The 25,046-nt window shown below is 42.8% G+C and overlaps 1 protein-coding gene, 1 long non-coding RNA gene and 1 pseudogene across 3 annotated transcripts in view; 1 reads left to right on the top strand and 2 right to left on the bottom strand.

Moving 5' to 3' along the window:
• Positions 1-25,046, top strand: part of ST3GAL5 (ST3 beta-galactoside alpha-2,3-sialyltransferase 5) — a 49,624-nt gene that overhangs the window by 5,996 nt on the left and 18,582 nt on the right. For both annotated transcript variants that reach the window (XM_019749210.2, XM_019749212.2), the window contains 2 exons: positions 15,161-15,284; positions 17,227-17,338. In XM_019749210.2, coding sequence (XP_019604769.1) covers positions 15,161-15,284; positions 17,227-17,338 — 236 coding nt within the window. The remainder of the gene's footprint in view (positions 1-15,160; positions 15,285-17,226; positions 17,339-25,046) is intronic.
• On the bottom strand, positions 12,143-23,654 carry LOC141571575 (uncharacterized). Its single transcript, XR_012496414.1, has 3 exons — positions 21,417-23,654; positions 21,244-21,309; positions 12,143-13,113 (listed from the first exon to the last, which is right to left on the bottom strand). It is a non-coding gene; the product is annotated as an uncharacterized LOC141571575 (long non-coding RNA).
• Positions 19,798-20,762, bottom strand: LOC109456750 (3-hydroxyisobutyrate dehydrogenase, mitochondrial; annotated as a pseudogene).

The following is a 25,046-nucleotide window of genomic DNA, read 5'->3' as shown; positions in this document are numbered from 1 at the left end:
TTTTTGTGAGGGTCATTACCACTTTCTGATTTGCGGTTTTATGTGACTGATCTGGTGCTTCTGTGCCCACAAGACGAATGGGATTATTGAATACAAGATGAGTGCATCAACTGCCTAGCAAATCCTCCACCTTCCCTTCTCCATCCATCCAGCCAGGCTGAGGAATATTACTAGGTCCTGTTTTAGTGATGGCCCTTCATAATCCCAAACCTTAAGAACCCACAATCTTACCCTTTCTTTTTGGCGGTAGGGTCTCGGTTATTTATAATGGAACTTGCATATACACTTTCCCATCATTTCATTCCCTGCGTTTCCCATTATCCCCAAGTTTGGGGGAAGGTCCCTGTGTTGGAGCCTGTTCATATTGGGTCCCAGAGTTGCTTTTGTTTACTGTTAATTCTACTGACTTTCACTTTCTCCTATTAAGCATTAGTAATTCAGCCCAACTACTTGTGTTTCCCTTCAATTAAGGGAAATTTTTCATTAAAAAGGTAGCTTCTAGATTTTGCTTTATTTGTGGCATTCGTGGGATTGCTATAGACTTGTTTTCTTGTAGCATATTCTGCATATAGTATAATTTGCTGTCACAGGAGCCCACCACAGAGAGCTGTTATGTAAGGCCTTTTGATAGAGCTTGGAGGCACCCCAAGAGGAGGGACAGTTCTATGGGCAGTTTCTTCACTTTACCCCAGTGTCATGTCTTATTCCCTCAGGCCTCTTCCTTTTTGAGGGTTACCCCCACCTCTGCTGTTAAATCACCGCAGAGAATGGCAGCAGCATGTGGAGCCTTCTTGCATGCTTTTTTTTTTTTTTCCTTTAGCTGCCTGAATTTGTTATGCAGGCCGGTCCTGGCTGACTTGGTGCTGTAAGAATAGCCCCTGCCAGCTGTGTCACCAGGTTCTGTGGCATCTTCTTCCCGCACATCTCTTGGTTGGCTCCCTTCTTGCCATCCCTGCACTGGCTCAGCTCCCCACTCACCTCTGGCTGCAATGATCTCAGTGGCCCCTTGACCCCCCCTCCCTTGGTTACCTTCATCCCAGGTGAGCTCACCACCCCCCTGCTTAAGAACCACTTGGGTTCGCTTGATGCCTCTTCCTTTGGGGCTGGTTTAGAGGGCTGGTTCTTTCTTAGCCGCATCTCCCTCAGGGCCCCTGTAATCTGGCCTGAACTTGCCTCTCCGGGCGTTTGGCATGCCCTGCCTTCCATCTGCTCCTCTCTCTCTGCAGTCTGCCATCCTTCAAGAACCCATTTATACATCATCTCCTCAGCAAAGCCTCTCCGATTTCCTCTGAGGGAGCTAGTGGCTCCTTGCTTACGGCAATCCAGGTTCACTGCCGTTCTTCTCATAGCATTATTCCATATTTGGGGTATTTAGGTACTTTTGCTTTCCCTGGCTGGATGATTCACTTAAAGAGGAAAGGAGCCGTGTCTTATTTATCTTTATATTCCCAGTGCCTGGTGTATGGAAGGTGCTTATTAAATCCTTATTTAAAGAAATATTACCCAAACAAAACAAATTACACAACAGTACAGACCAGCTCTCCTCAGCTGGGCTCTACAAGAGAATTTAGCCCTAATACTCTAAGGCAACCATTGTGTGTTATGAATAACTGCTCTCCTGTGCTTTTGGAATGAATTTAAGTATAGACCACTCCTGGGAGATTTGAGAACATAGACACTGGTATCCTTTTCTGTAGGGCTAAATTCTCCAATGCAACCCAGTTTGAAGAAGGCTGGTATAGACAGCATGCTCCCAATCCTGATAAAATATATGTAGGCAAAGAGAAAAGACACATAGAATATAGACCGCCGTGTGAATAGCGGGTATCAGTGTGCTGGAATGTAACAACCAGTATGTGATTTCAAAATGGTCTCGCTGCTTTTATGTAATTTCTGAGGTTCCTCACTTTGTGACAACAGAGTTTTAAAAAAATGTTCCTTGAATAAGCAAAATCAGAGTTCCCAAACCAGTTATACCTCAGTATAAGGCGGTGGAGTGCTGGAGTTTTTGTTTTTAAATATAGCTCCCTGTGCACTGCTGCAGCGGACCAGGAAGCACCGAGCTGAGCCCCTCACCGTTGCCTGTGGTGATTTGGGCCTTGGGGTGAGGATGATTAGCTCTCAGCTCTCTGCACCTGGCTGTCTCTTTCTGCTGCCGTTGGACACCTTGTGAACGGAAGGGCTGAGTTCCCAGCAGGCATGGCTCAGAGAAGCCAGCATACTCATGGATACTCGTGACTACTCACACGCAAATCTAGAGGTGTTGTTTTTGTTCCTTAAAATAGCGAAGGGTGGACACAATCTGGGGTTATTTGAATTAAATCTGATAGAGGAGCCTCACGTGCTCGTTCTTGCTAATCAGCTACTGCTGCTAACAGCCCTAGTTTCTTCCCCTCAAGTTTGACTTTGACCTCACACAGAATTTTATCTTTATCCAGGCAAGAATCCACTAGTGAGTGCTGAATCAAGCAGATTTGATGAGGAACAGGATATTTGCTTAGTCTCTAAGTATCTCTCAGCAAGTCTCTTTTTAATTACAAGGGGGAAATTGTAACTGGACAGTGGAGAAACCTGCCTTATACCACTTTAACCGATTGATCAAATTTAATACCACCAGTATTGGGACAAACCAACGTCATGTGTCTCCAGGACAATGCATCAAGAAGGGCACAGAATCACTTCTGTGATATTCCTGCCCAAAACGGGTAACTTGAATCTAATCATGAAGGAACAGATCTCAATTACACAGAAAGTAATTGACCTGTACTTTTCCAAAAATGCCAAAGTCCTGAAAGATAAAGGAACTGTTTCAGATGAAAGGAGGCTGAAAAGACATGACAGCTGAATGCCACGTGTGATCCTGGACATGTGATCCAGTTTTTGCTCTAAGGCCATTCTGGGGACCACTAGACACATGTGTATAAGGTCTTTAGATTAGATAACACTATTGTAGAAACTGTGATTTCCTGATTTTTATCATAATTCTATGGTTGTGTAAGGAAGGGTCTGTCCTTGTCTTTAGGAAATACTAAAATATTTAGGGGTAAATGTCATCATGTCTTCAACCTACTTTCAAATGGTTAATTAAGGAAGTAATATGCATATTGTATAACAAAATGTGGTAACAGAGAGATGTGTTGAATGTTAACAATTGGGAGTCTGGGTGAAGGGTATATAGAATTCTGTGTACCATTCTTGCAATCTTTCCATAGGTTCAAGATTATGTCAAAAAATAAAGTTTAAACACGGGTGGGGCTTCTCAGGGCCCTTTCTGTGGCTGTTATTGAAATTATTTCCTACAGCCCTGAGCTGTTTTCAAAATTGGTTTTGCTTTCTCTGGCCTCGGCAGAACACTAGATGGAGGTTGACTACTAATCGTGTGGCTACTGACCGGAAGGTTTCTTTCTTCAGCTGCCTGTGGTGGCAGCTGCTGCTGCTGCGCCAGGAGACTTCACGCCTGCTGCTTATCCTCAGGTGTCTGGTCAACCAGCTCTGACCCACACATTCACCGGGTTTAGACTAGACCTACAGCTGTCCTGTGAAAGAAGCTTCCCAGGCAAGATGTGACTTTGAAAATGTATTTAAATGCAGTTCAGAGTATTTGTGCGTGAAATCAGTGTAATTCACCAATGTTGACGTAAGAAACATCCAAACCTGGAGAGAATTTTTATAAAAGTTCGTTTGAGCCAAACTGACTACATATGCTGGAGAGCAAGATCTCAAATACTCTGGAGAATAAGTTTTGCAGCTTCTTTTATACATTTGAAATTAAGGAGGAGATGTAAGGATGATTGGAAAAAGCAAGGATAGTGAGTGCTCTCTTGCAGTTTAATGTCTTCTGTGAGGGGTGTTACTTCTGGCACTTCAAAGGTGTCTTAACCTAGATGTACAAGAACAATGGACAGGGCTGGCTTAAAACCTTTCACTAAAGAAGTTATAGGCCTGGGGTGTGACTATCCACCATCACCTATCCAGTTAGGAATTTATGATCAGATCACCCTGTGAGGTTACTTTCCATAGAACCCCTTTTTTCTAACACACCACAGTGCTTTGGTAGAGCCCTTGGCAGCAAATAAGGCCCAGGCCCTGCAATCTCTCCTGTGGGGTGGAGGTGGCAGGGGTAGTTCTTGGATTCAGAAACGGCGCTCTAAGCTGGGGCCCGAGGTTGGTTTGTGGGTAGGTCTCCTTATTTGCAAAGGGGAGTTCCTCTGAAACTGTAACCGCAGGGAACAGAACATGGTACGAATGGTAATAAAGTTTCTGTGTTTCCTTTCTGTGTTTCCCTTGCAGCTCTCCTTTCTCAGAATGTCCTATCCTCCACCCCTACTCCATTTTCTCCACTCTTGTGTCCCCTCTGTCTTTCCCCTTTTATCTTTTAAAATCGGTCTTCGACTTATTCCAGGTTTCTATCTCTCTCTCTCCTAAATGGCCGTTAACATATTAGCGTCCGTTGAATAAGCTAAGTTTTGTTTCCTGTTCTTACTTTGAAAAGTGGGTAAGATTCATAAAATTTTAATGGAGGGAGGAGCAGTAGGAAAGTTCTCACCCAACCCTGCATTTTACATATTGACAAACATACTCAAAGAGGTGACTTGGCCACAATCAAATAGCCAACAGTGAACAATTGAATATTTTATCTCTTTCCTCTCTTTAAAAAAAAAGAAAGAGGGTTCCTGAATGTCAACTATAATTTAATATATATAGTCACAGGATGTGGAGTACAGCGTAGGGAACAGAGTCAGTGGAATTTTAACAGCTATATACGATGTCAGAGGGGTAGTAGATTGGGGGAATGGGGTTACCACTTTGTGAGGGATGTAAATGTCTAACTATTACATTGTTTTGTACACCTGAAACTAATTTAAAAAAGAAAAAGAAGAAAGAAAGGAAGAAAAAACAAGCAAAAAAACATGTCCAGGTGTTCTTTTCTTTCCGTGGTGGTGGTGGGTGGGACCATCATTTGATTTTATCTCCTTCTTCAACATACAGTAATTTTTGTTTGAAAAAGGATTCCCATCCCTGGTCTCCATGTGCCAGCTGTGCTGTGTACACCTCATTAATGCCCCGTGGTTGTGATATATGAACACATGGAAGGGTCCAGTCTTCATGTCTTCTTGTTAGGACCATGCTAAATTTGGGTTAGCTTTTCTGTGGGGATCTAGGTATAGTCCCCTGATCAGTGCATCTATTCATTCATCGGTTTGTTCATTCAACAAGTATTGTTAAGTGCCTTTTATGTGCTAGGCACTATTTTAAGTTCTAAGGTTATAGCAGTAAACAAAATTAACAGAGTCCCTTCTCTAGGACTCTTCTAGTGGGGAGAGCAGACAATAGGCTGATATGTATGCAATGAGTGCTCTGAAGGAAAGTAAAGCAGGGAAGCGAATAACGTGGCTTGGGCATTGGAATGCTGTTTTGCAAAGAAATGGGGTAGTCAAGGCAGGTGACTTTTGAACACAGACCAGAATAAAGATGGTGAGAGAGGGAGCCATCTGGAGGAGGCAGAGGGAACTGCAAGTGGAGACCTTGAGACTGGGATGGGGGTGTGAGGAACAGCAGGAGGCTTGCTAGGCTGAAGTGGAGTAAAGAGAGTGTAAGAAAGGCGGAGAGGGGAGAGGGCTCTGGCTTTGACCCTGCAAGAGTTGCTGCCCTTTTAACATCTTTGCCATTTCAGTGAAATCTTGAAGAAATACCATCTGTAGTTTCTGGGTATGGTTTTATTTGGAAGAATGTTTCTGTAATCCAAGGACTCAGATTAATTGTAACACTTTTAAACATGTAAAAAGCAGGCAATTGAATGATAGTAATGATGTAGTCTCAACATTAGAGGAAAAGCAGTTAATTAGAAGTAGATTAAAAAGCATATCTCAGAATCATTGAAGTGATTGCATCTTGGTTGGTGGTGATAAAAGCGAACTGGCATCTTCAGATGCTTAACCATAGAACTGGGAAGACTATGGGTGGAGCTGGGCCCCCTTGTTAACTCTCTAGTCCTGACTTCCTGTTAAACTTTGCAGTGTAACTTCGAGTGGGAGGAATGCTAGTAAATAGACAAGCCATTTTTGACTCGGGGCTTTTCCCACGTGTGTGGCCAGTTGGAGTGCAGGTTGGAAGTATGCATTGGCACTGCTGGGGTGACCTCGGTTTTGGGGGGGTTTTTTGTTTTCCCAAATAAACCACTCTTGGGTTTTTTTTTGGAGAGTTTTTTTGCCAAGTTGACACTGGAGTGTAGACTGTGCATTCACAGAGCAACACTTCTATTTTTCATTGCAGGAGACAGGTCTTCATAACTGCGCAGTTTGAAGGATCTGAAAATCCTTAGGCTAAAATATGTTAATTACAGCTGTGAGAAGCTTGCTGGGGAGCAGGGTTTCTCAAAGAGCTGCACCCACATAACTCAGAGGAAAACTTGCTGACAGTGCACATTTGACGTCCTTACCTGGTCTTTTCGGGTGAGAGGTTCTAGAGGTGAGATCTGGGCTTCGTTCAGTGATTCTTGTTCATGAGCAGACTGGAGAGGCACTGGCCAAGACAGCCGTGGAGGCACTGGTACATTAAATTGAATAAATACTGTAAGATATCAGAGATGTTTAGGTGTGGTCTCAGCACCAGTGCTCTTGTCAGCACTTTCTTGGCGGTTTTGATATCATGGGTGAAATTTCACATTCCTTAAAGATAAAAGAGACACTACCTACCCAGTGGAAATAGGGAAAGTACCATATAGTTGGGGTTTCTCCCCCTTTAGTGGGGTTTCCAAAGTCTGCGTGCCCAATTGTCGTGCGGGAGACCCTGCTCGCTGCGCCATTTTTCAGGCGGGGCGGCCTGCAGGGTCTCTGCTCCCGCTCCCCATACAAGAACGCAGGATATGGTGAGGCCAAAAAGGAACACCCACGGAGCCATAGGTAGGGGAGTCATACCACTATAGTGTCACTGGAGGCTGGGCCCACCTGACGTGCGACCTGCCGTCCGCCTTTCCACCAACCGACCAATGACTCTCCTCCACTCTCCTCGACTCTGTTCCTCCTCTCTTCCGCTCTCCTTGGCTCTCCTCAGCTCCTCCTCAATCCTCGGCAGTCCTCGGCTCTCCTCGGCTCTCCTCCGTGGCCGCAGCAGTTATACCAGCGGCCAATCAGCTAACCGGCCACAGCCGACCAGCCAATCAGCCACAGCTGACGGCCATCCACCACCCGAGCCAGCACCCTTCCACATGAGGCCGAGAGCCTGTAAACTACTTTCTGGGGCTCTGTCCCCACACCAATGCTTCAAAAGGCCAAAACTCAAAATGTCAGAGTTTGGAATTAAGAAAGGTTTGTTGATTGAGAAGGCGCCAACCGCCGACAGAAAAGATGGGAGCCCTGGTGGTTCCTCAATTCCATCTTAAGAAAGTACAGATTAGCATGTCTATATGCAAGACAAAGCAGGAGCTATTCACCTGGAGGCCATGGGAACTACGCAGCCTTGAACAAGATGGAGTTAGACCCGGCATTTCACTGTTACAGTGGGAGTGGAATGAGACGGTTAAAGGTGCTCTGCTTTGGTTGGATGGATCCAGGAGTGAGTGTTGTCCTTCCACCCCCGTGCACATCTGTGAAGGCCAACTTGTCGGGCTGGTATATGAATGCAGGCTTGTGTGTGTCTGTTGGCTCCCAGTTAGATACTGAAGCTCAAGTATTATCAATTTTTAACCCACAGTCTTTTATTTCAGTTTTTGCATGAAGTTTAATAACCATTGTCAACCTAAAAATGAAAGGCCAAAGTAAGAGGCAATGAGCATTTATTTGATATCCCAAAAAAATATCTGTTCAGGAAGCACTGATTCAGGCAGAAACCCAAATAGTGTTCCTATTAGGAGGTGATGGCGAGGGGTATGAGGAAGAAAAGGGGAATAATTACACAAATAGAAGGAATTTCTGTAAATGTGGATTAACTAAGATAGTGATGCTAGTTCCAAAGAATATCTTTAATTTTCAGTCCTATAGTCATAACAAACAGTTGTTTGGAATACAGTACTGCTTTAGGCCCAGTCCAAAGGTTGTTTTGCCCACTTTTAACATTCCAGTGGTTTGAGAAGTAAGACATGCAAGGCTGTTCCTCTGGCGATAGCAGCTCCAACTCCATTTTAAAGTGGCTCAGTTTATGTTATTTTTTATACCTTTAATACTTTAAAGATACGGCAATGTTGTAATTTTAATATATGTAACGACTTTGTCCTGGAGGGTAAAGTTGTGGTGATTTTACCACCCTTCCCCCCGCCCCCGACCCAGGGACATTTGGCAATGTCTGGAGATATTTTCAGTTGTCACAACTGGTAGAGAGGGGGAAGACAGGTGGGTAGAGGCCAGGGATGCTGCTAAACATCCTGTAATATGCAAGACAGCCTCCTACAACAGAATTACCCAACCCAAAATGTCAATAATGCATTGTAAGGAAACCCTGCAAGAAAGCAATTGAATGTTTCTTATCTCTAGTACATGTTAGAATTCTAAGTGATCTTTCATAGTAAAAAAAAAAAAAAAAAAAAGGCCGGCCAGGTGGCTCAGGCGGTTAGAGCTCCATGCTCCTAACTCCGAAGGCTGCCGGTTCGATTCCCACATGGGCCAGTGGGCTCTCAACCACAAGGTTGCTGGTTCAATTCCGGCAAGAGATGGTGGGCTTTGCCCCCTGCAACTAGAAAACGGCAACTGGACCTGGAGCCAAGCTGCGCCCTCCACAACTAAGACTGAAAGGACAACAACTTGACTTGGAAAAAAAAAAAAAAAAAGGTGTGGAAGTACACACCTGTTCCCCAATAAAAGTCCTGTTTTAAAAAAAACTGTCTTACAAAAAAAGAGTTCCACAGTTAAAACTAGTTTGAAATTACCTAGATCATATGAGGATGGTAGTCTGCTTGGGTGGTCAGGACGACTTCTGGAATCAGTAAGAGAAGTAAGTAACATGTCATCAAGAGCTCTGTATGACACAGGTAGGACAGTGGACCAGTATACTTTTGTGCATTTACAATTAAACCATTGTCTTCCCATGCCCAGCTTCCCCTCCTTGATGGGTGGGGGCAGAAGAAAGTTTAGAAGTTCACTCACACCCACCGCGTTTGTTATAGAGCCATGCCAAGATGGCCTAGGGAGTCAGCTCCCTGACCACATTGCCTCTGTGTCTGTTCTGGTTTCAGACACCACACTTCTCAATAGTCTCCTTCTCTCACAGCCTTCCCCACACTTTTGTAATTACATTCCTATTAATCATTTCCCTGGACCTTGGGTTTCTAGAAAGTAGGGAATTTACCATCTCCACAGGTTTCCCTCATCCTGTGACCGCTGTCCACAAAGGGCCCCATCGTCCTCCCTGTCACTTGAATTATCTTCCCTCCTGCCTGCTCGCCACATCTGATCTATCTCAAGCTTTGTCAGTTCTGCGACTGGAAGCCCTTCCTCTCCACCTGGCTTCCGCCATCTTTGCTGGGACAGACAGGACGTGCTGTCAGAGAACTGCAGTAATTCCTCACCAGCCTCCCATCTCAGACTCGTCTTCCCCCTCCTCTGCTGCCCCAGCTGCTTCCCCAGTGATTTTCTTCCACGTGTTTCCTAACCCCTCCTGAAGAAAATCCTCAAGGGCTTCATAAATGCTTCCATTTTTGTATGTGAGTAGAAATACGTAATTTTGAACGCTTACCCTTTTCTGCATAACGATGGTTAGTGAAGCTATGATGTGGAGGCTTTCCCCCCTGCAGTCTGAGTGAAAAGAGGCTCAAATGTATGTACCCTGGGACCCTAGCACTTAGCAGGAGATGATAGTAGAAGAGCTGCCTGTGAAGGATGTGGAGAAGGAAAACCAGAAGGGTGCCACAGCACAGAAGACAGCCAAGCCCTTGATGATAGTCTGCCAACAAAAATCCTTGGAGGAGTGCCTGAAACCACCGTCACCTTGAAACCCTCATGAGAAGCTATTTGTTCAGTGAATGTGTACTAGATGCCTGTTATGTGCCTTGTACCACCCTAGGCACTATAAGTGCATTGTGAGCAAAGTAGACTCCTGGATCCATGGAATACATTCTGGTGGAGGGGACAAGAGACAAAAATGTATATTAAAAAAAAAAAATTACGAATGTGTCTCATGATGATAAGTGTTATAAAGACAAAAGAAAGCGTGCAAAAAGGAATATCCTATAAGCAGTTTTGGTAAGCGAGATCTATAGCAGTTTTATTTATTCTAAGCATTCTTCACATTATGTAAATTAATTCAATTGAGTAGAGGGTCCAGATCACTAAAATGAGTGTGGTCTGTGGGGGTGGCTTTCGTGCGGGGAGATGTTTGTGACATCCTGCTTCTCCAGCTAGTGAAGCAGTGTCAGGCCAGATCAGGTGAGTGCAAGCCCCCTGAAGCGAAGGGGCCTCTGTCATCCTGTATTCATCCATTGATTTATTCACCAGGCCCCTGATGCATCAGTAGAGCTGGGCGCCCTGGAGCAAGCTGAACTTGCTCCGTGCCAATGTTCTTCACTTTGTTTCTGCATAAATATATATTTTTTCCAGTTCTGCAGACCTCCCCCAAATATAGTAACTTAGTTTCTACTTTTTCACCTTTAAATGCTTGACTTATGCGATATTTATTGTCCTTAACACACTAAAGAGACGATTCAGAATTCCTAGCAATATTTTTTGTTTGAGTGGTTTTCAAATGTCTTTTCATCATAGCAAAAGGACTTTCTCCACCAGCTGAAAATATCTGTAATTTTTCAGAAATGAAAGTAGTGATGTACAGAATTCAGGTAGTTTAAAAAGGAATGCAAAATGAGAAATTAACTCCCCCCACCCCCACCATCGTTGATAACACTTATGTGTACCTTCTTCCAGATAGCTTTATATCTGTATACACCTATGGACATATAAACAGCATTATGATAATTTTTGTTAGTTAAAAGTATAATTACTGGGGCCAGCCTGGTGGCTCAGGCGGTTAGAGCTCCATGCTCCTAACTCTGAAGGCTGCCGGTTCGATTCCCACATGGGCCAGTGGGCTCTCAACCACAGGGTTGCCAGTTCAATTCCTCGAGTCCCGCAAGGGATTGTGGGCTCCGCCCCCTGCAACTAAGATTGAACACGGCACCTTGAGCTGAGCTGCCTCCCAGATGGCTCAGTTGGTTGGAGCGCGTCCTCTCAACCACAAGGTTGCCGGTTCGACTCCCACAAGGGATGGTGGGCTGTGCCTCCTGCAACTAGAAAAACGACAACTGGACCTAGAGCTGAGCTGCACACCCCCCCACAACTAAGACTGAAAGGACAACAACTTGACTTGGAAGAAAAAAAAAAAACATCCTGGAAGTACACACTGTTCCCCAATAAAGTCTTGTTCCCCTTCCCCAATAAAAAAAATCTTTAAAAAAAAAAAGTGTAATTACCCTTGAGATTGATGGTATGCAGTTATTCAGTAGCTAAAATGTCCATGGTTCATTCAGTGTTTATGTAATTAAACCTTTAAATTGCAACCCATCCTCAACCAACCAGAACATTGAAGACAAAAGAAATGAATGAAAACAGTGCAAATGGTGCAGAGGTGACACGACAATAAACTGGTAAACCCCAGGTGTCTGAGGGAACATCTTAAGGCCACCTAGCTGTGTGTCAGCTGTACAGCTGTGACGATAAGTCAGGTTGGGCCTTTTTGTGATGTTGAGGGCCATGGAATTCAAATGGTCGCTTGTAAATCAGGAAGAATACCTTCTAAGCCCACGGAGGAAGGTTTGATGAAACTCAGTGGAAAGTCAAATTCTCCCACCTTCAACATCCCAGAACGTGATTATATGTATATGTACATACATTTTTTTTAAAGAAGTTTACAATATCTTTCTGTTTCAATAAATGTATACTGAATATTTTAAGCTAGCGCTTCTCAAACTTTAATGTTCATATGAATTCCCCTGATTCAGCAAGTCTGGGGGTGGCTGAAGCTGAATTTCTAACCTGCTCCCAGGTGGTGCTGAGGCTGTGTTCACAGCTTCCACTTCATGTAGCCAGGCTCTAAGGACCGCAGTGTATTCCACAGGTGTGCTTTACCCCCTCATTTAACAGCAAACATCCTGGTTTTGGACATTTTAAATGTTTCAGTAGAGTTTATGCTTTATTCTTCGCTATTACAATTTCTGTTCACATTCAATTTCAGTTTTAATCTTAAGCATATTGAGGAAATACATGTTTTGAGGGGCTCAAAGCCCTATCAGATGAGTTGTCGAAAACGAAGCTGGGCGCCTATAATTTCCCTTTCTGTGTAATAACAGTAGCGGCAATCAACACTTATGTAGGGCTTGTTATGTGCACCCACTGGTCCCCATGTTAATCTTCTGTGGTAGGTAATAATATTACAGCCATTTCACAGATGAGGAATCTGAGCTGTTAATACAAGAGTTACAGTAACTTGCCCAGAGCTTTACAGCGGGTAGGTGGAGGAGCTGAGCCCAGCTGTCAGGCTGCAGCTGCCGTGCTCTCCTGCTATCTCTCCTGAGGTCCTCTCCAGTGTGATCAGAAGGCAAAAAACACAACTTTTTTTTTTTTTGTTTGTTTGTTTTTTGAGCATTTGAATGGATTGTGTGAGCATTATGTGGCAATGATGGTAAGAAAAGGAATGTATTCAGGACTGTAGACCCTCCTATCACCCCCGGAGCCCCTCCTTTGCTTGCTCGAGTCCACTTTCCTGAAAGTGCAGCAGAGGATCACCTAATTACCAGTCAGCGTCTAGGAGGAAACCAGAAACCACATGGAGACTTAAGGGCTTTCATGCAGGGGATTGATTACAAAGACATTGGCAGGCCGGAAGGTGCCAAAGTGAGAAAGAAGTGTTAGCCAGAGATCAAAAAACTGCTGTCACCCTGGGCTGAAGCTCTACTTGTCACAAAGCTACTGGAGGTGTCTTCACTTCCATTAAGTAGAAACCTCGGACGGACGCTGAATGCCCAACCCTGCTGCTGAAGTCACATTTTGTCACCCTCCATCACCTGCTCCTGTTGCTGCCCCCATCAGAAGCTCCGCCAAATCGGGAATGGAAGGGCTGCTTCTTTCCTCTTGTCTTCCTGTCTTCCAGTCTTCCTCCCGGATGTCACACAATCACAACCGAACAGGACGCCAGCTGGCAAGAGAGATTCTGGAAAATGTCAGTTACAGGAGTACAGCCTGAGGGGCAGAGTAGAGCAGAGATCACTAATGATAGGCAGAGGTGGAAACCGGGTTCTTTCTGCTACCACAGTTCTCTGGAGGTCCACTTTGGTGGGAATTGAGTGTCACTCAGGTCATAAAAACACAGACATCTTAGAAACTTCAATTTTATATATGTAATGGTTATAGGTAGGCTACTGGTCTCCACCACTTGGCTGACCATGTTATTTAAGTAACCACAAAGTTGTGGTGTTTGAAAACCTACCAGGGTCTCAGTTGTTCTGATTTCTCATTTAAGAATTCAGTAGATTCTTCAGCAAATGTTTACTAGGGAGGTCCTTGGCATTATTTTTTGAAACTACTCAAATAGAATGATACATATCTGAAAATTCTTACACTCTAGTGCTACACAGTTAGAATTGACATTGAGGGAGAGATTGTTTACAGTAGCAAAAAATTAAAAATACTATTAATAAATTAAATTAAAATTAAATCAAATGTCAGTTTGATAAAAGCTTTTTTTGTTTGTTTGTTTTTAATTCAAAGAAAATGGCACAACCCTGATGGGAGAAATGAAGTGAATAATGAATTGTAACTTCCTCCTGGCTGAAAGACTAAGTATAGTAAAGACATTTCTTAATATATAAATTATCATAGCAATAGGTACCTATATTAGTTGAGATGTGACTTTGCATTTAACTAACAATTGCTTAAATAAGACAGAAGTTTATTGCTCCATCATGTAACAGTCCAGAGGCAAGCAGTCGGGTGGAATGGTGGCTCTGCCCTTAGGGTTGTCCAGGGACCCAGGCCCCTTCTGTGTTGTTGCTCCACCACCATCCCTTAGGTGATGTGCTGTCTGTGTGGGCTAGTGTGGCTCATCATGTGTCAGTATTTCAGCCAGTAGGAAGGGGGATAAAGGAAAAAGGGGAGTATGCCAAGGAAAGTTGTGCCCTGGAAGTTGTACAAGTCACTTCTGCTCATATCCCATTGATCAGAACTTAGTCATGAGGCCATACCTACATCCAAGGGAAGCTAGGAAATGTAGTCTTTATTCTGGGAGACCATGTGTCCAGGTCAAAATCCAGAGTTCTATTAAGTTGAGAGGAAGGGGGAACCTGATTTGGGTGGGAGATGTGTCAATTTCTCCTGCAGTTCCTTTTAGAGTAGTATTTAGAAATGGAAAAATTGAGAATAAAATTAATTCAAACTTTTAAAATTACCATCTTCTTTTTTTTCTTAGTGTAACACTTCTGTTTTTAATGTTACACTTTCTTTTTAAACTTTTTTTTATTATAACTTCATACAGAAGTGTGAGAGTATTGAGAATTGTATCGTGAGCCCCATGTAGCCATCACCCAGCTTCAACAGTTAACAGTATAAAGCTAGTCTTGTCTCATCTATTCCTCTGCCATGTACTTATCTCCTTCCTGATTTTTTTTGAAGCAGATCTCATTTCTGCTCTTCAATCTGTAAGTATTTTCATATGTATCTCTAAAAGGTAAAGGCTCTTTTAAAAAAAAGGACTTTTTATTTTGAGATAACTTTAGGTTCACCTGTAGTTGTAAGAAATAATACAGTGAGATCCCATGTAATCTTTACTCAGTTTCCCCCAATGGTAGCATCTTGCAAAACCATAGTACAGTATCACAGCTGGGATAACGACATGGATACAGGCAAGACGCAGGACCACCGCAAGGATCCCTCACGTTGCCTTTTTATAGCCATCCCCACCACCTGCTATATAACTCCTGACAACTACTAATCTCCATTTCTATAATTTTGTTATTTCAGGAATGTTCTATAAATGTAATCAGAAAATATGTAACCTTTTAGTATTTGGTGCAGCATAATTCTTTCTAGGTTTTTTCAAGTTGTTGCATGTATCGCTAGTTCATTCCTCTTTATTACTGAGTAGTATTCCATAGTATGGATGTAGCACAAAAAGGCTCTTTAAAAACATTATCCACCTAACTCATCCCTCTTTTTCCTCTTCTTGTCCTCTTCCCCTCTCTTCACAGCAATGCCAAGGGACTATCGCTGTGTGAAACTGAGAAGCGATTGCTCAAGACCCTCCCTGCAATGGTACACTCGAGCTCAAAACAAGATGAGAAGACCCAGCCTGTTGTTAAAAGATATCTTCAAGTAAGTCTGAGCCCTTGGACCATAAGATTCCCCTGATATGGGTCAACTGTAGAATTGGGAGTAAACTCACTGAGAGCTCTAACGATGGCTCTCATTCTTGGTCACAGGACCATTTAAAGGCACATTGAGTAGAGATGCAGTGCACAGATGCCCTGGCTTTACGCATCAGAGTGTATGTAGTTGGTCAGAATACCGTGCCCAGCCCCGGGGCCGCTCAGGCAGTACCTGAGCGTGGATGCCCACAGAGGGCAGCTCTTCCTGCCATTATATAACCAAAAAAGGGCTTTTTTTCCCTTAGCTATTTTAAGTTAATCTAAAATATGGTTAATTAAAGGCCCCCAAAGGCATTTGAATTACATTAAATATTGAATACTAAAAAGGATGACAGGTGTTTTTAGCCAGGCCACCCTTATATCCTAACAAGTGGTAGAATTGTTAAAGGAGGAACTTGTCAGTTTTATTTGGTACCAACTGAACCAAGTTGAAAATTACTTCTTTTTCATGTCTAAAGATAGAAATGGAACCCTGAAATCTAGTTTTCATCTCACTTTACTAGTTCAGGAGGTATAGACAGGGAAATGTGAGAAAGGAAAATGTATCTTCACAAGCATTCGTATCATTTTCCATCTCCTTTTGGTCATCAACCAATGTTTATTGAGGCCTACATGTGCCTGGCATTGTGTTGGGTGCTGGCCACGTGGCAGCAAATGGGATAGACCTGCACCCCATGTGTGCAGTGTGGGGGCAAGACAGACTCGAGACCAGGAGTTACCATACATCAGGGTCAGTGCTATGGACAGCGGCCTGCTTCTAACCCCTTTATCCTTCCTTTTTTTTTTTTTTTTTTAAAATCAAAATCGGAATTATTACATGTACTGAATATAATATCTTTTCTTGGGGCTAGTGAGAGGAATAGGTAATACTACATTCACAAGACTCAAAGTTCAATAGATGTTAAAGGGACTCGGTGAAGCATCTTCTCATCCCTGCTCCCCATAATTCCCCTGTTCACTTACGTGTAGATAACCAATGTTACCAGTCTTGTGTATGTAAGAAATTGTGTGTGTGTGTCCCACCTGCTTCTAGACTCAGTTCTTCTCTCCTAATCCTGTGTGTGAGTGTGTGTGTGTGTGTGTGTGTGTTTTAAACTATATAATAGTGTGAATTTATCAGCTCTTTAAAAGCTATTTTTGTAGACAATCTTAAGGCTGACTGGTGGTACTATCTCACCTTAGCTCATTTCTGAGTAGCATTCTTTAGAGGGATAATGAGTAGATTGTGTGTTTTCTTTTCCTTTTTTTTTAGGACTCACAGTATCTTTTCCCCAATTTCTTTTATTGTGGTAAAATACACATAACATATAATTTACCATCTTCACCATTTCTAAGTGTACAGTTTAGCAACATTACGTACATTCACATTGTTGTGCAACCATCACCCCATCCATCTCCACAACTCTTTTCATCTTGTAAAAGTGAAACTGTACCCATTAAACATGAATTACCCATTTCCCCTTCTCCTGGTCCCTGGCAACCACCACTCTACTTCTATCTCTGTGATTTTGACTATATTACGTATTTCATAGAGTGGAATCATACAGCATCTGAAGGGTTGACAGTATTTTAAAGTGGCAAAAAATTGAAGGTGAGATTCTATAGTTCAATCTATTACTTGGCTTTTTTAAGTCCAATTAATCTGCATTTTGATTCAGATTTTATCATGGTGCCTTTGTGGAAAGAAAGTTTTTTTCTATTTGTAACAAAGACAGTCATAAATGACTAGTTTGTCTTGTCAGGAAATAAAACGTAGTGCCTTAAGTTGACCACTAAGGTCATGGTGCATGGCAGGCAAACTCAACTTGGGTTAGGTTTTCACTTATTTTACATGATTTCTCTTGATTATCACATGACTGCATCATTATACCTATTTTTTTTTTTTCTAGGTGTATATTGCTTGTGTTTGGAGTATGGATCCTTTATATCCTCAAGTTAAACTATACTACTGAAGAATGTGATATGAAAAAAGTGCATTATGTGGACCCTGACCGCGTAAAGGTGAGATATTCCACTGGTGTGGTTTAAACTTAAAACATTTCCAAGCATACACCTGAACAGTAATATCATCTCTAAAGTATTATAAAAAAATGTGCATGAGTTATAAACAGAGAAGAAATCACTTAGTCTCAGCACTCCAAAACCAGAATCAGGGATAACCCACCCAACCTGCAGTATTCTTCCCCATTCACTGAAGCCATGAGGTAGGGGGTGAGTTCCAGTCAACACATTCTAGAACACTTGTCATTTCGTTAAAATGCCACGATACTGCTTAAAACAGACGGGAAGAATTTCTTTTGGTATCACCAGTCATTCGTGTGTTTCTTTTTTTTTTTTAAATAATTTCACATTGTATTTCAAGATTTTTCCTTCAATTTATATTTATCTTTCTAAATCAATTGACATATTGATTTCACTGATTGAGTGGTTAAATTATCCAATAGTGTTCAGCCCTGGAAGAAAGAACAGATAATTTTAAGTAAAGCAGCCTGGTAACAATGATAACCAAACATATATATGTAGGTGCTTTATAAGTATTATCTCATTTAGTTATCATCATGACGAGGAGATACCCTCGTATTCTCTCCATTTTGGAGAGGGTGGCCTGGGAGATCTATTACTTGGTTTTAGATTACTTGGGCAAGTTCTACTCTTTGCCCAAGTTCACATCTAGTTTAGTTCACTAATCTAGTTAATCTAGTTTAGTGTGTAGAATGTAATTGTTCTGAAAGTGCTTTAGTAATACAAGCTCATTTAATCCTCTGAACAGTCCTGTGGATGTTGGTACTATTATTATTCCCAGCTCTCAGTTGAGGAAATGGAGGGGCAGGGAGATTAATTCACGTGTCTCAGGTTACCTTAGTAAGGGCTGGAGTCAGGGCTTGGACCCAGCAGTGTAGTTTGAGTTTGAGCCTCTGATGACTCTGCTGTTTGCCTGGGTCTGGAATAGCCACAGAAAAGAAGCCCGGAGAGGCAGGCAGTGTGATGCAGAATGGAGAGAGCTTAAGTTCCGGACCTAGATTCAAATGTAAATTCCACTTAGTAACACTGAGACCTTGGGCAAGTTACTAAATTGTTTTCTGACTTAATCTTGTCTGTCCTAAGTGTCTCAAGACAGGTATAAACAAGTCAATGCAAACTGAAGAGACAGCTCTTCAGTTTTAAATACACAGCTCGGCCTCTGCAGACCCGTTGTGTCTTTGGTGTTGCTGATAGCAGAGCCTTCCTGTCTTTGCTGTGTCTGCCCTCAGATGTTCGCTGACTCATTTCATCTCTTCAGCACATCTGCTTTGCTGGATGGAGCCTCTGCTCAGGCGTTTCCTCTCCTGATCTGGCTGGCTTTGCAGACATCCCCAGATCCCTTTCAATTCCAAGGCCATTCACAGCTCTCTTGGATAAAGTTTTTAGATATCTTGTCTCTTGTCTCCTGGGAAAGGCCCAGAAGAATGACACTTGATAGGCCTTACTGCTCTCTGTTGACTCTTCCCTCAGTTTATTTGCTGCACTCTTCATGCATCCTCTGTGCATCCTCTTGCACACTGTTGGCCCCCTGACCAGATGCAAAGATCATTTCTCTAGAGTCAGGGTTAACTGGAAAATGTGAGCTCTCTGTGCAGGTTTGATTACACCATTTCACAAGTACAAGATGAAGAAGATGTGGTTTAGTAACTCTCTGGGTGAAGTCAATTTAGCAGTCTTTAGTGAGCACGCAGCGAGCGCCATGTGCGCCAGCCTGTGCTGTGGCTGCCCACGGCCATTTTCCTTAAGCTGCATTAATAGACTAGGGATGGTCTGCTTGTCTCTGCAGTGTTCAGACAAGTGCTCTGAACAATACGGCCATTACTCTCTAAGGTTCCCGCCAAGGAATCATAGCGACTTCTGAGAATGACCAGAGAAGAGACTCAAGACCGTGTCCCTGAGGACCCCTTGAAGGGATGGGAACATCTGCATAGCCTGAAGGAGAGAAGACCTGGTGCAGGACATATAGCAGCGGCTGTCAATACGCCAGAGTCCTAGCCCAAGGGTCGCCCTGCTCAGTGGCCTTAATGGCAGAGATGTGGACCAGCGGGTGGCAGCCAAGCTGAAAGGAGAAGGGTTTGACAGTTCAAGACATCCAAAGATGGAAGATATGGCCCATCTTTCTGGCACAACGCTAGAGGTCTTTCAGCAAAGCCAGGGTAACTATTTTGGGAGTCTGTAGGTAGAATTCAGGCCTCGACAGTGGGTGGCTCAGGGGTCTTTCAGATCCTTTCTAGCCCTGAGATTCTGTGGTTCTCTGCAATTTGATGGTACCAGGCTGGAAAGCTTAGGCTGGTTTCGTAACTTGGGGCTTTCCCCGTTCTGAATGCGGCTTGTGGGCACCACTAGTCCCCAACTCAGTGAATTTCAAATTGGACTTCAACAGTACTTTGAAGCTCCTCTGAAACTTACCAGACTTAATTAGGTATTATAATAATTTATGTAAGCATTTTGTTGTCCCATCTAAAGTATAATTTATTTGAGAACTGTGACTGTGTTTATAAAAAATACCATGTTTCCCCAAAAATAAGACCTAGCCAGACCATCAGCTCTAATGCATCTTTTGGAGCAAAAATTAATATAAGACCCGGTTGTTGCAGATCTTTGCCAAGCCTGCTGGGTCCCAACAGCCCCACAGTATTCCACATTGAGCCCTTGCAGCCCAGCAACTCTTGGGCAGCAGCAAATTCATCTTCAATTCCTTCCACCGTAAACGTGAGGTTCCCAGACCCAGCAGCTCCCACACCACTAGAAACAATGGTCAGCCATGAAAACTGCTCCCATTTTCTCAATGTCTTTGGCCAATTCTGTCGAAACCACAGGATCAATAGTACTTGAATCTGTTAATAGTGACACTTCCTTCACACTTTTTATATTTCTATTTGCTCCAGAATAAGCTTTTATTACTATAATACTGGTGGGCAATGTTGTAATAATTCTGTCAGCTTTTTCAGCTACATCTGCTAGTGAAGACACTACCCCTTCAAAGAGTTCTTGAAACTCTTTGCATGCATCAGGGAACACATCATAAATAATGAATGGGTAGCCATGTTTTGTGAAATTCTTTTGCCATTGGATTCCGCATGTTGCCTAGTTCAGTGAATCCAAATGGAGTCTTAGAGGCCATTGACCTAGAACCCACTGCTGCCAGGTTGGCCCCTGCCAGTTGCTGCCAGAGTCTCCAGTCCTGGAGGCTGGAGGTAGCTCTACCCACGTGTGAGCAGGCTGCTGTGCTGCCAGCGCACGTGCTCTGCCACTTGGGGCAGGCAGCCACGGGGAGGGAAGGGGCATGGCACGGAGAGGTGCTGCATCTCTTCTCACTTGATGCTGATTTTCAGCACAGAAGTTTCTAAATTTGATTAAGTCCAGTTTGTTTATTTTTCCTCTTGTTCCTCGTGCTTTTCATGTCATACCTAAGAAAACATTGCTTAATGCTGTTTTCTTCTAAGAGTTTTATATGCTAAAGTTTAGCTCTTTATAGTTTGTCTTTGATCCTTTTTTGAGTTAGTTTTTATATATGGAGGGAGGTAGCGGATCCAACTTCATTCTTTTTCGAGTGGCTCTCCAATCGCCCCAGGACCATTTGTTGAAAAGATTTTCCCCTGTGTTTGCTGCATTCTTTCTTCTCTGCCTGAAGCCCTTCCCTTTCTTTTCCTCTCTGTTACTCACCTTTCACATCAAATCTCAGCTCAGAGCTTACCTTTTCTAAGAAGTCCTCTCTGCTTATCCTTCTTTCTGTCTTCTGGAAGCCTTCCTTATTCGTGCCTTAATTCATAGCACTTATCACTGTGGTATTTTAATGTTTGTCTTCCTCACTGTGCAACAAACAAGCCTTTGGGAGTTAGCGAGCGTGTGCTAACATTTTACATTAATGAATACATACTTACGTGTATTAAACCCCAGAGAGCGGGGAGAGATGACTTGACCCACAATGTGGTGTCTTCCTCTTTGAACTGCAAATTGTACAGAAAATCGACAGTTAAATAACAGGCAATTCTTTGAGTACTTTCAATAACACACATTAAGTTTAAAATCCCTTTGAGGAATAGCAGACACCTACTGTTCAACTCTCTATATCCACCAGTAGACAGTAGACAGAAAACTCCCCCATCACCTTGGCACTAAACCGTGGAATCTGAGTCCTCCACTTCGGCTTATGGGGCCAGTTTTAAAATGTACAGTTCACTGCTGGACCAATAATAACAGACTCTGACAGCCACCAGTACCCTGCCCTGATTGGCTCCAGGGAGGATTCCTGACCAATCACTGACAAAGGGGATGGGTGGGGTCAGCCTTGCAAGCCCACTGCCTGAATGGAGGAGGGGTGAGTAAAACTGCGGTTACCTGCAGAGGAGAGGGAAATTCAGACCCAGTAGGCGGCAGCCCATGGTGACCACCACATCAGCTCAGTTCTAAAAGATTTCTAAAAGATTGTTATTTTTTCCAATGATAAAAATAACATTGTAAAAATTTAAAGACTACAGAAATGAATAAAGTAGAAAGTCCCCTGTAATTTGTGGGGAAAGAGGGTGGACTAGAGGGGCAGTTGTTTAAGTCACACATATTTGTGAAAGTTCCAGTCAGTTCAGAAATTAATAAAGTGGAAAGTGAAAACCTGCTATATCCATGTTGGAATTAGGGGTGTCTTTTATTCTATAACTTGAGACTTTTTTTAAAATGTAGCTTTTTTAACATTGTTAACCCTGTCAAAATGCCACTTTTCACAGTGGTCCACACAGGTTGTCCAGCTTCATTCCAGGAAGAGGGAGGAGTGTGTGCAAAAAGCACGTGCCTAAAGAAGGCTTTGCAAATTAGAGGAAAGCAAGAGTTGGATACCACTGAGGATTTGAGGTAGGGAATAGCAGAATGAGACTGAAAATGAGAAAGGGACAGTGAGTGCAAGGCTTTGAATGCCACACTAAGCAGCTCCTAAATTTGGTATCTGGTTGTGTATCCTTAAAACAACAGAAAGCCTCTGTCAAGTTCCCAGAGTAGAGGAAAGGCAGAGGAAGCTGGCCGGTGTGGTCATGATGTTCTGAATGGCTGTGAGATGATCTTCAGTATGAGCGCTCTACAGAGAAAATGCTGCCTCCGGGCTACCTGTGGAGATTGATCCTTAACACCAAAGCCTTTGGACAAACTTGAATTATTGTGGATGTATCTTAGTTGAAGAGGGTCTCAAAGCCATGAGGGTGGAGCCCTGGTAGCTTGGTTGTTGACATTCAGCAACTAGTAGTGTTAGTGGAACCCTGCTGACCCTGTTGGGCTCTGAGACTATTCAGGTTGCACTGGACCTGCGGTAGTAATATGACAGAAGTATTCGTTGTGAGTTTTGTATTTTCTATTTAAAGATGTCCCTTAATGTGCCACTTTTTAAAAAACACTAACAGTGGTCTCTGCAGGGATGCTTGGATACTTTGAAAGTGTGATTCAGATTGAAATTGCGCTTACAAGATGTTTGAGGGACAATGAGGGCACATTCATGTCAATTTAGGTTTGGGCTGCCTAGTGGCAGCAATTAAAACTCGGCCCTCCCTCCTCTCAGAGAGCCAAAGACCACATATCTCCCTGGGGACTGTATTCTGTGTTGTGTAATTAATTAGGGCCCAATTTACTTATTCTCTGACTCTGCAGACCTACACTCACGTATTTAAAGTAAGCAGAGTAACCCCAAGCTGAGTTATTAAATTAGTCCAGGCAGTCGCACTTCCAAACCAGTTCTTTTCTCTCAGTGCTGTCGCCGTTTCCCCAGACCACCTCTGAATAAATATCAGAGATGAGGAAGCTGAAGCCTTGACCTAGAGTATGTTAAATGCTTTAACCAAGTTTCCACTGCTGGTTAAAGAGAACTAGGCCTAGATCTCTGATTTTTTCACAGTTTATTGTGACAAAATGCCTCTTTTTTTTTTTTTGTACTTCTTTGAAGTAAAATTTTGGTTTGATGAGTAAATTTATACAGTTACCCCTCTATCACGACAGTCCAGTTTTAGAATGTTTCATCTCCCAAGTTAGTTCCCTCTCATTCTCTCTGTAGTCAATACCAATGACTGGTTGAGCTTTCACTGTGGTATTCTTTCTGTAACTTGGTTATTCAAAATTTTTTCTGCTTTTAACTAAGTAAAAATTATGGCAGGTAACTTTAATGTGAGTTGAATGTGGCAGCAGCTTTGCCAATAGTTGCTGTTCTTATAGGATGGTATTCAGGTCTTCACATGTTGCAGGCACAGTGCCAAATGCTTAGGCATCATAACTGCCCTGTGAGGAAGAGACCAGGACCAAAGTTGACAAATGTAGAAAGGAAAATTTCATACGGTAGCTTACACCCTCAGTTCATGTGGTCTGTGGCTGAGTTGGGCTCCTATCCAAGTTTGATTAGCTCCAGATCCGAAACTCTCCTTCAACCTGAATGCTGTGCCCTCTCCTGGATTTAAATAAATAAATACATAAGAACATTGCCTTTTACTAAGAATTATGCGACTTACCTATATTTCTGAAGAGAATTAGCTTAAAAATTATGGAGTGGAAATGAAAGTGGAGATTTTCCTGAGGAAAATTATTTTGGTTTTTTTTTAAGTGTACCATTTGATTTTTTTTTTTTTTTAATGTATTGGGGTAACCTTGGTTAATAACATTATATAAGTTTCAGGTGTACAACTTTATAATATATCATCTGTATATTGCACTGTGTGCTCACCACCCGAAGTCTAGTGTCCTTCCATCACCATATATTTGACCCCTTACCCTCTTCATCCCCCCACCATCCCCCTTCCCCTCTGGCAACCACCCTTCTGTTTACTGTGTCTATGAATTTGATTGGATAAAGAAGAAGTGGTACAGATATACAATGGAATAGTACTCAGCCGTATAAAAGAAGGAGATCCTGCCATTTGCAACAACATGGATGAAACTCAAGGGTATTATGCCAAGTGAAACAAGTCAAAGAGAGAAAGACAAATACTGTATGCATATGATCTCACTTATATGTGGGATATAAAACAAAAGGCAACATACTTTGATTTTTTTTTTAAATACTCTTTGGTGAAATTTCACACTGATTTTCCATGGCAAATCACATCATTGACAGTTGGAACTACCAGATGTCTGTTTATTCTTAATTGTGGGCAGCCAGCAAGCTTAGCCTGGAAGACTTTTAAAAACTGAAGCCCTCATTTCTATGCCTTGATTTGAAAGAAGTGGGAGTTCCTATATCTTTGAGAGTCACCCATTTTCTGCTTCCCAGGGGGCTTCACCCTGGGTAATGCTATCCAGACACCCTCACCCACCCCCCACGTCCTTCCTCGTTTGCCTGCTTTGGCTTCCAGCTTTGGAGCTGTCTGCAGCAAAGAAGATGAAAGTTTTCCTCTCACAGCCCGGCAAGGTGAGGTGCTCCTCCCAAGGCGTTTTTCTTCTGAGCTTTGAAGCATGGAAGAGGGAGGAGAGAAGCTGCAAGTTTCTGGTTAGAAGAAATTATCCTGGGGGCTCTCTCGGGGTTTGTTATACGTCTTTGAATGAGTTGAAACAAAAGAAGAAAAAGAATTGTTGTGACTTTAAACATTTATAGTGGCATTTGGAACATTTATTTGCTGGGGATTGATTGATTGCGCCCATTCTAAATGAGGTGCAGGAGGGGTCACTGAAGACGCTCCTAAGCCTTGTGCTCTGCCCAGTCTAGAAAATTAAGTTTGAAGCC

This window comes from Rhinolophus sinicus, linkage group LG05, assembly GCF_036562045.2.
Source record: "Rhinolophus sinicus isolate RSC01 linkage group LG05, ASM3656204v1, whole genome shotgun sequence".
NCBI classification, from domain to species: Eukaryota; Metazoa; Chordata; class Mammalia; order Chiroptera; family Rhinolophidae; genus Rhinolophus; species Rhinolophus sinicus.
This window is presented reverse-complemented; position numbering and strand designations above follow the sequence as displayed.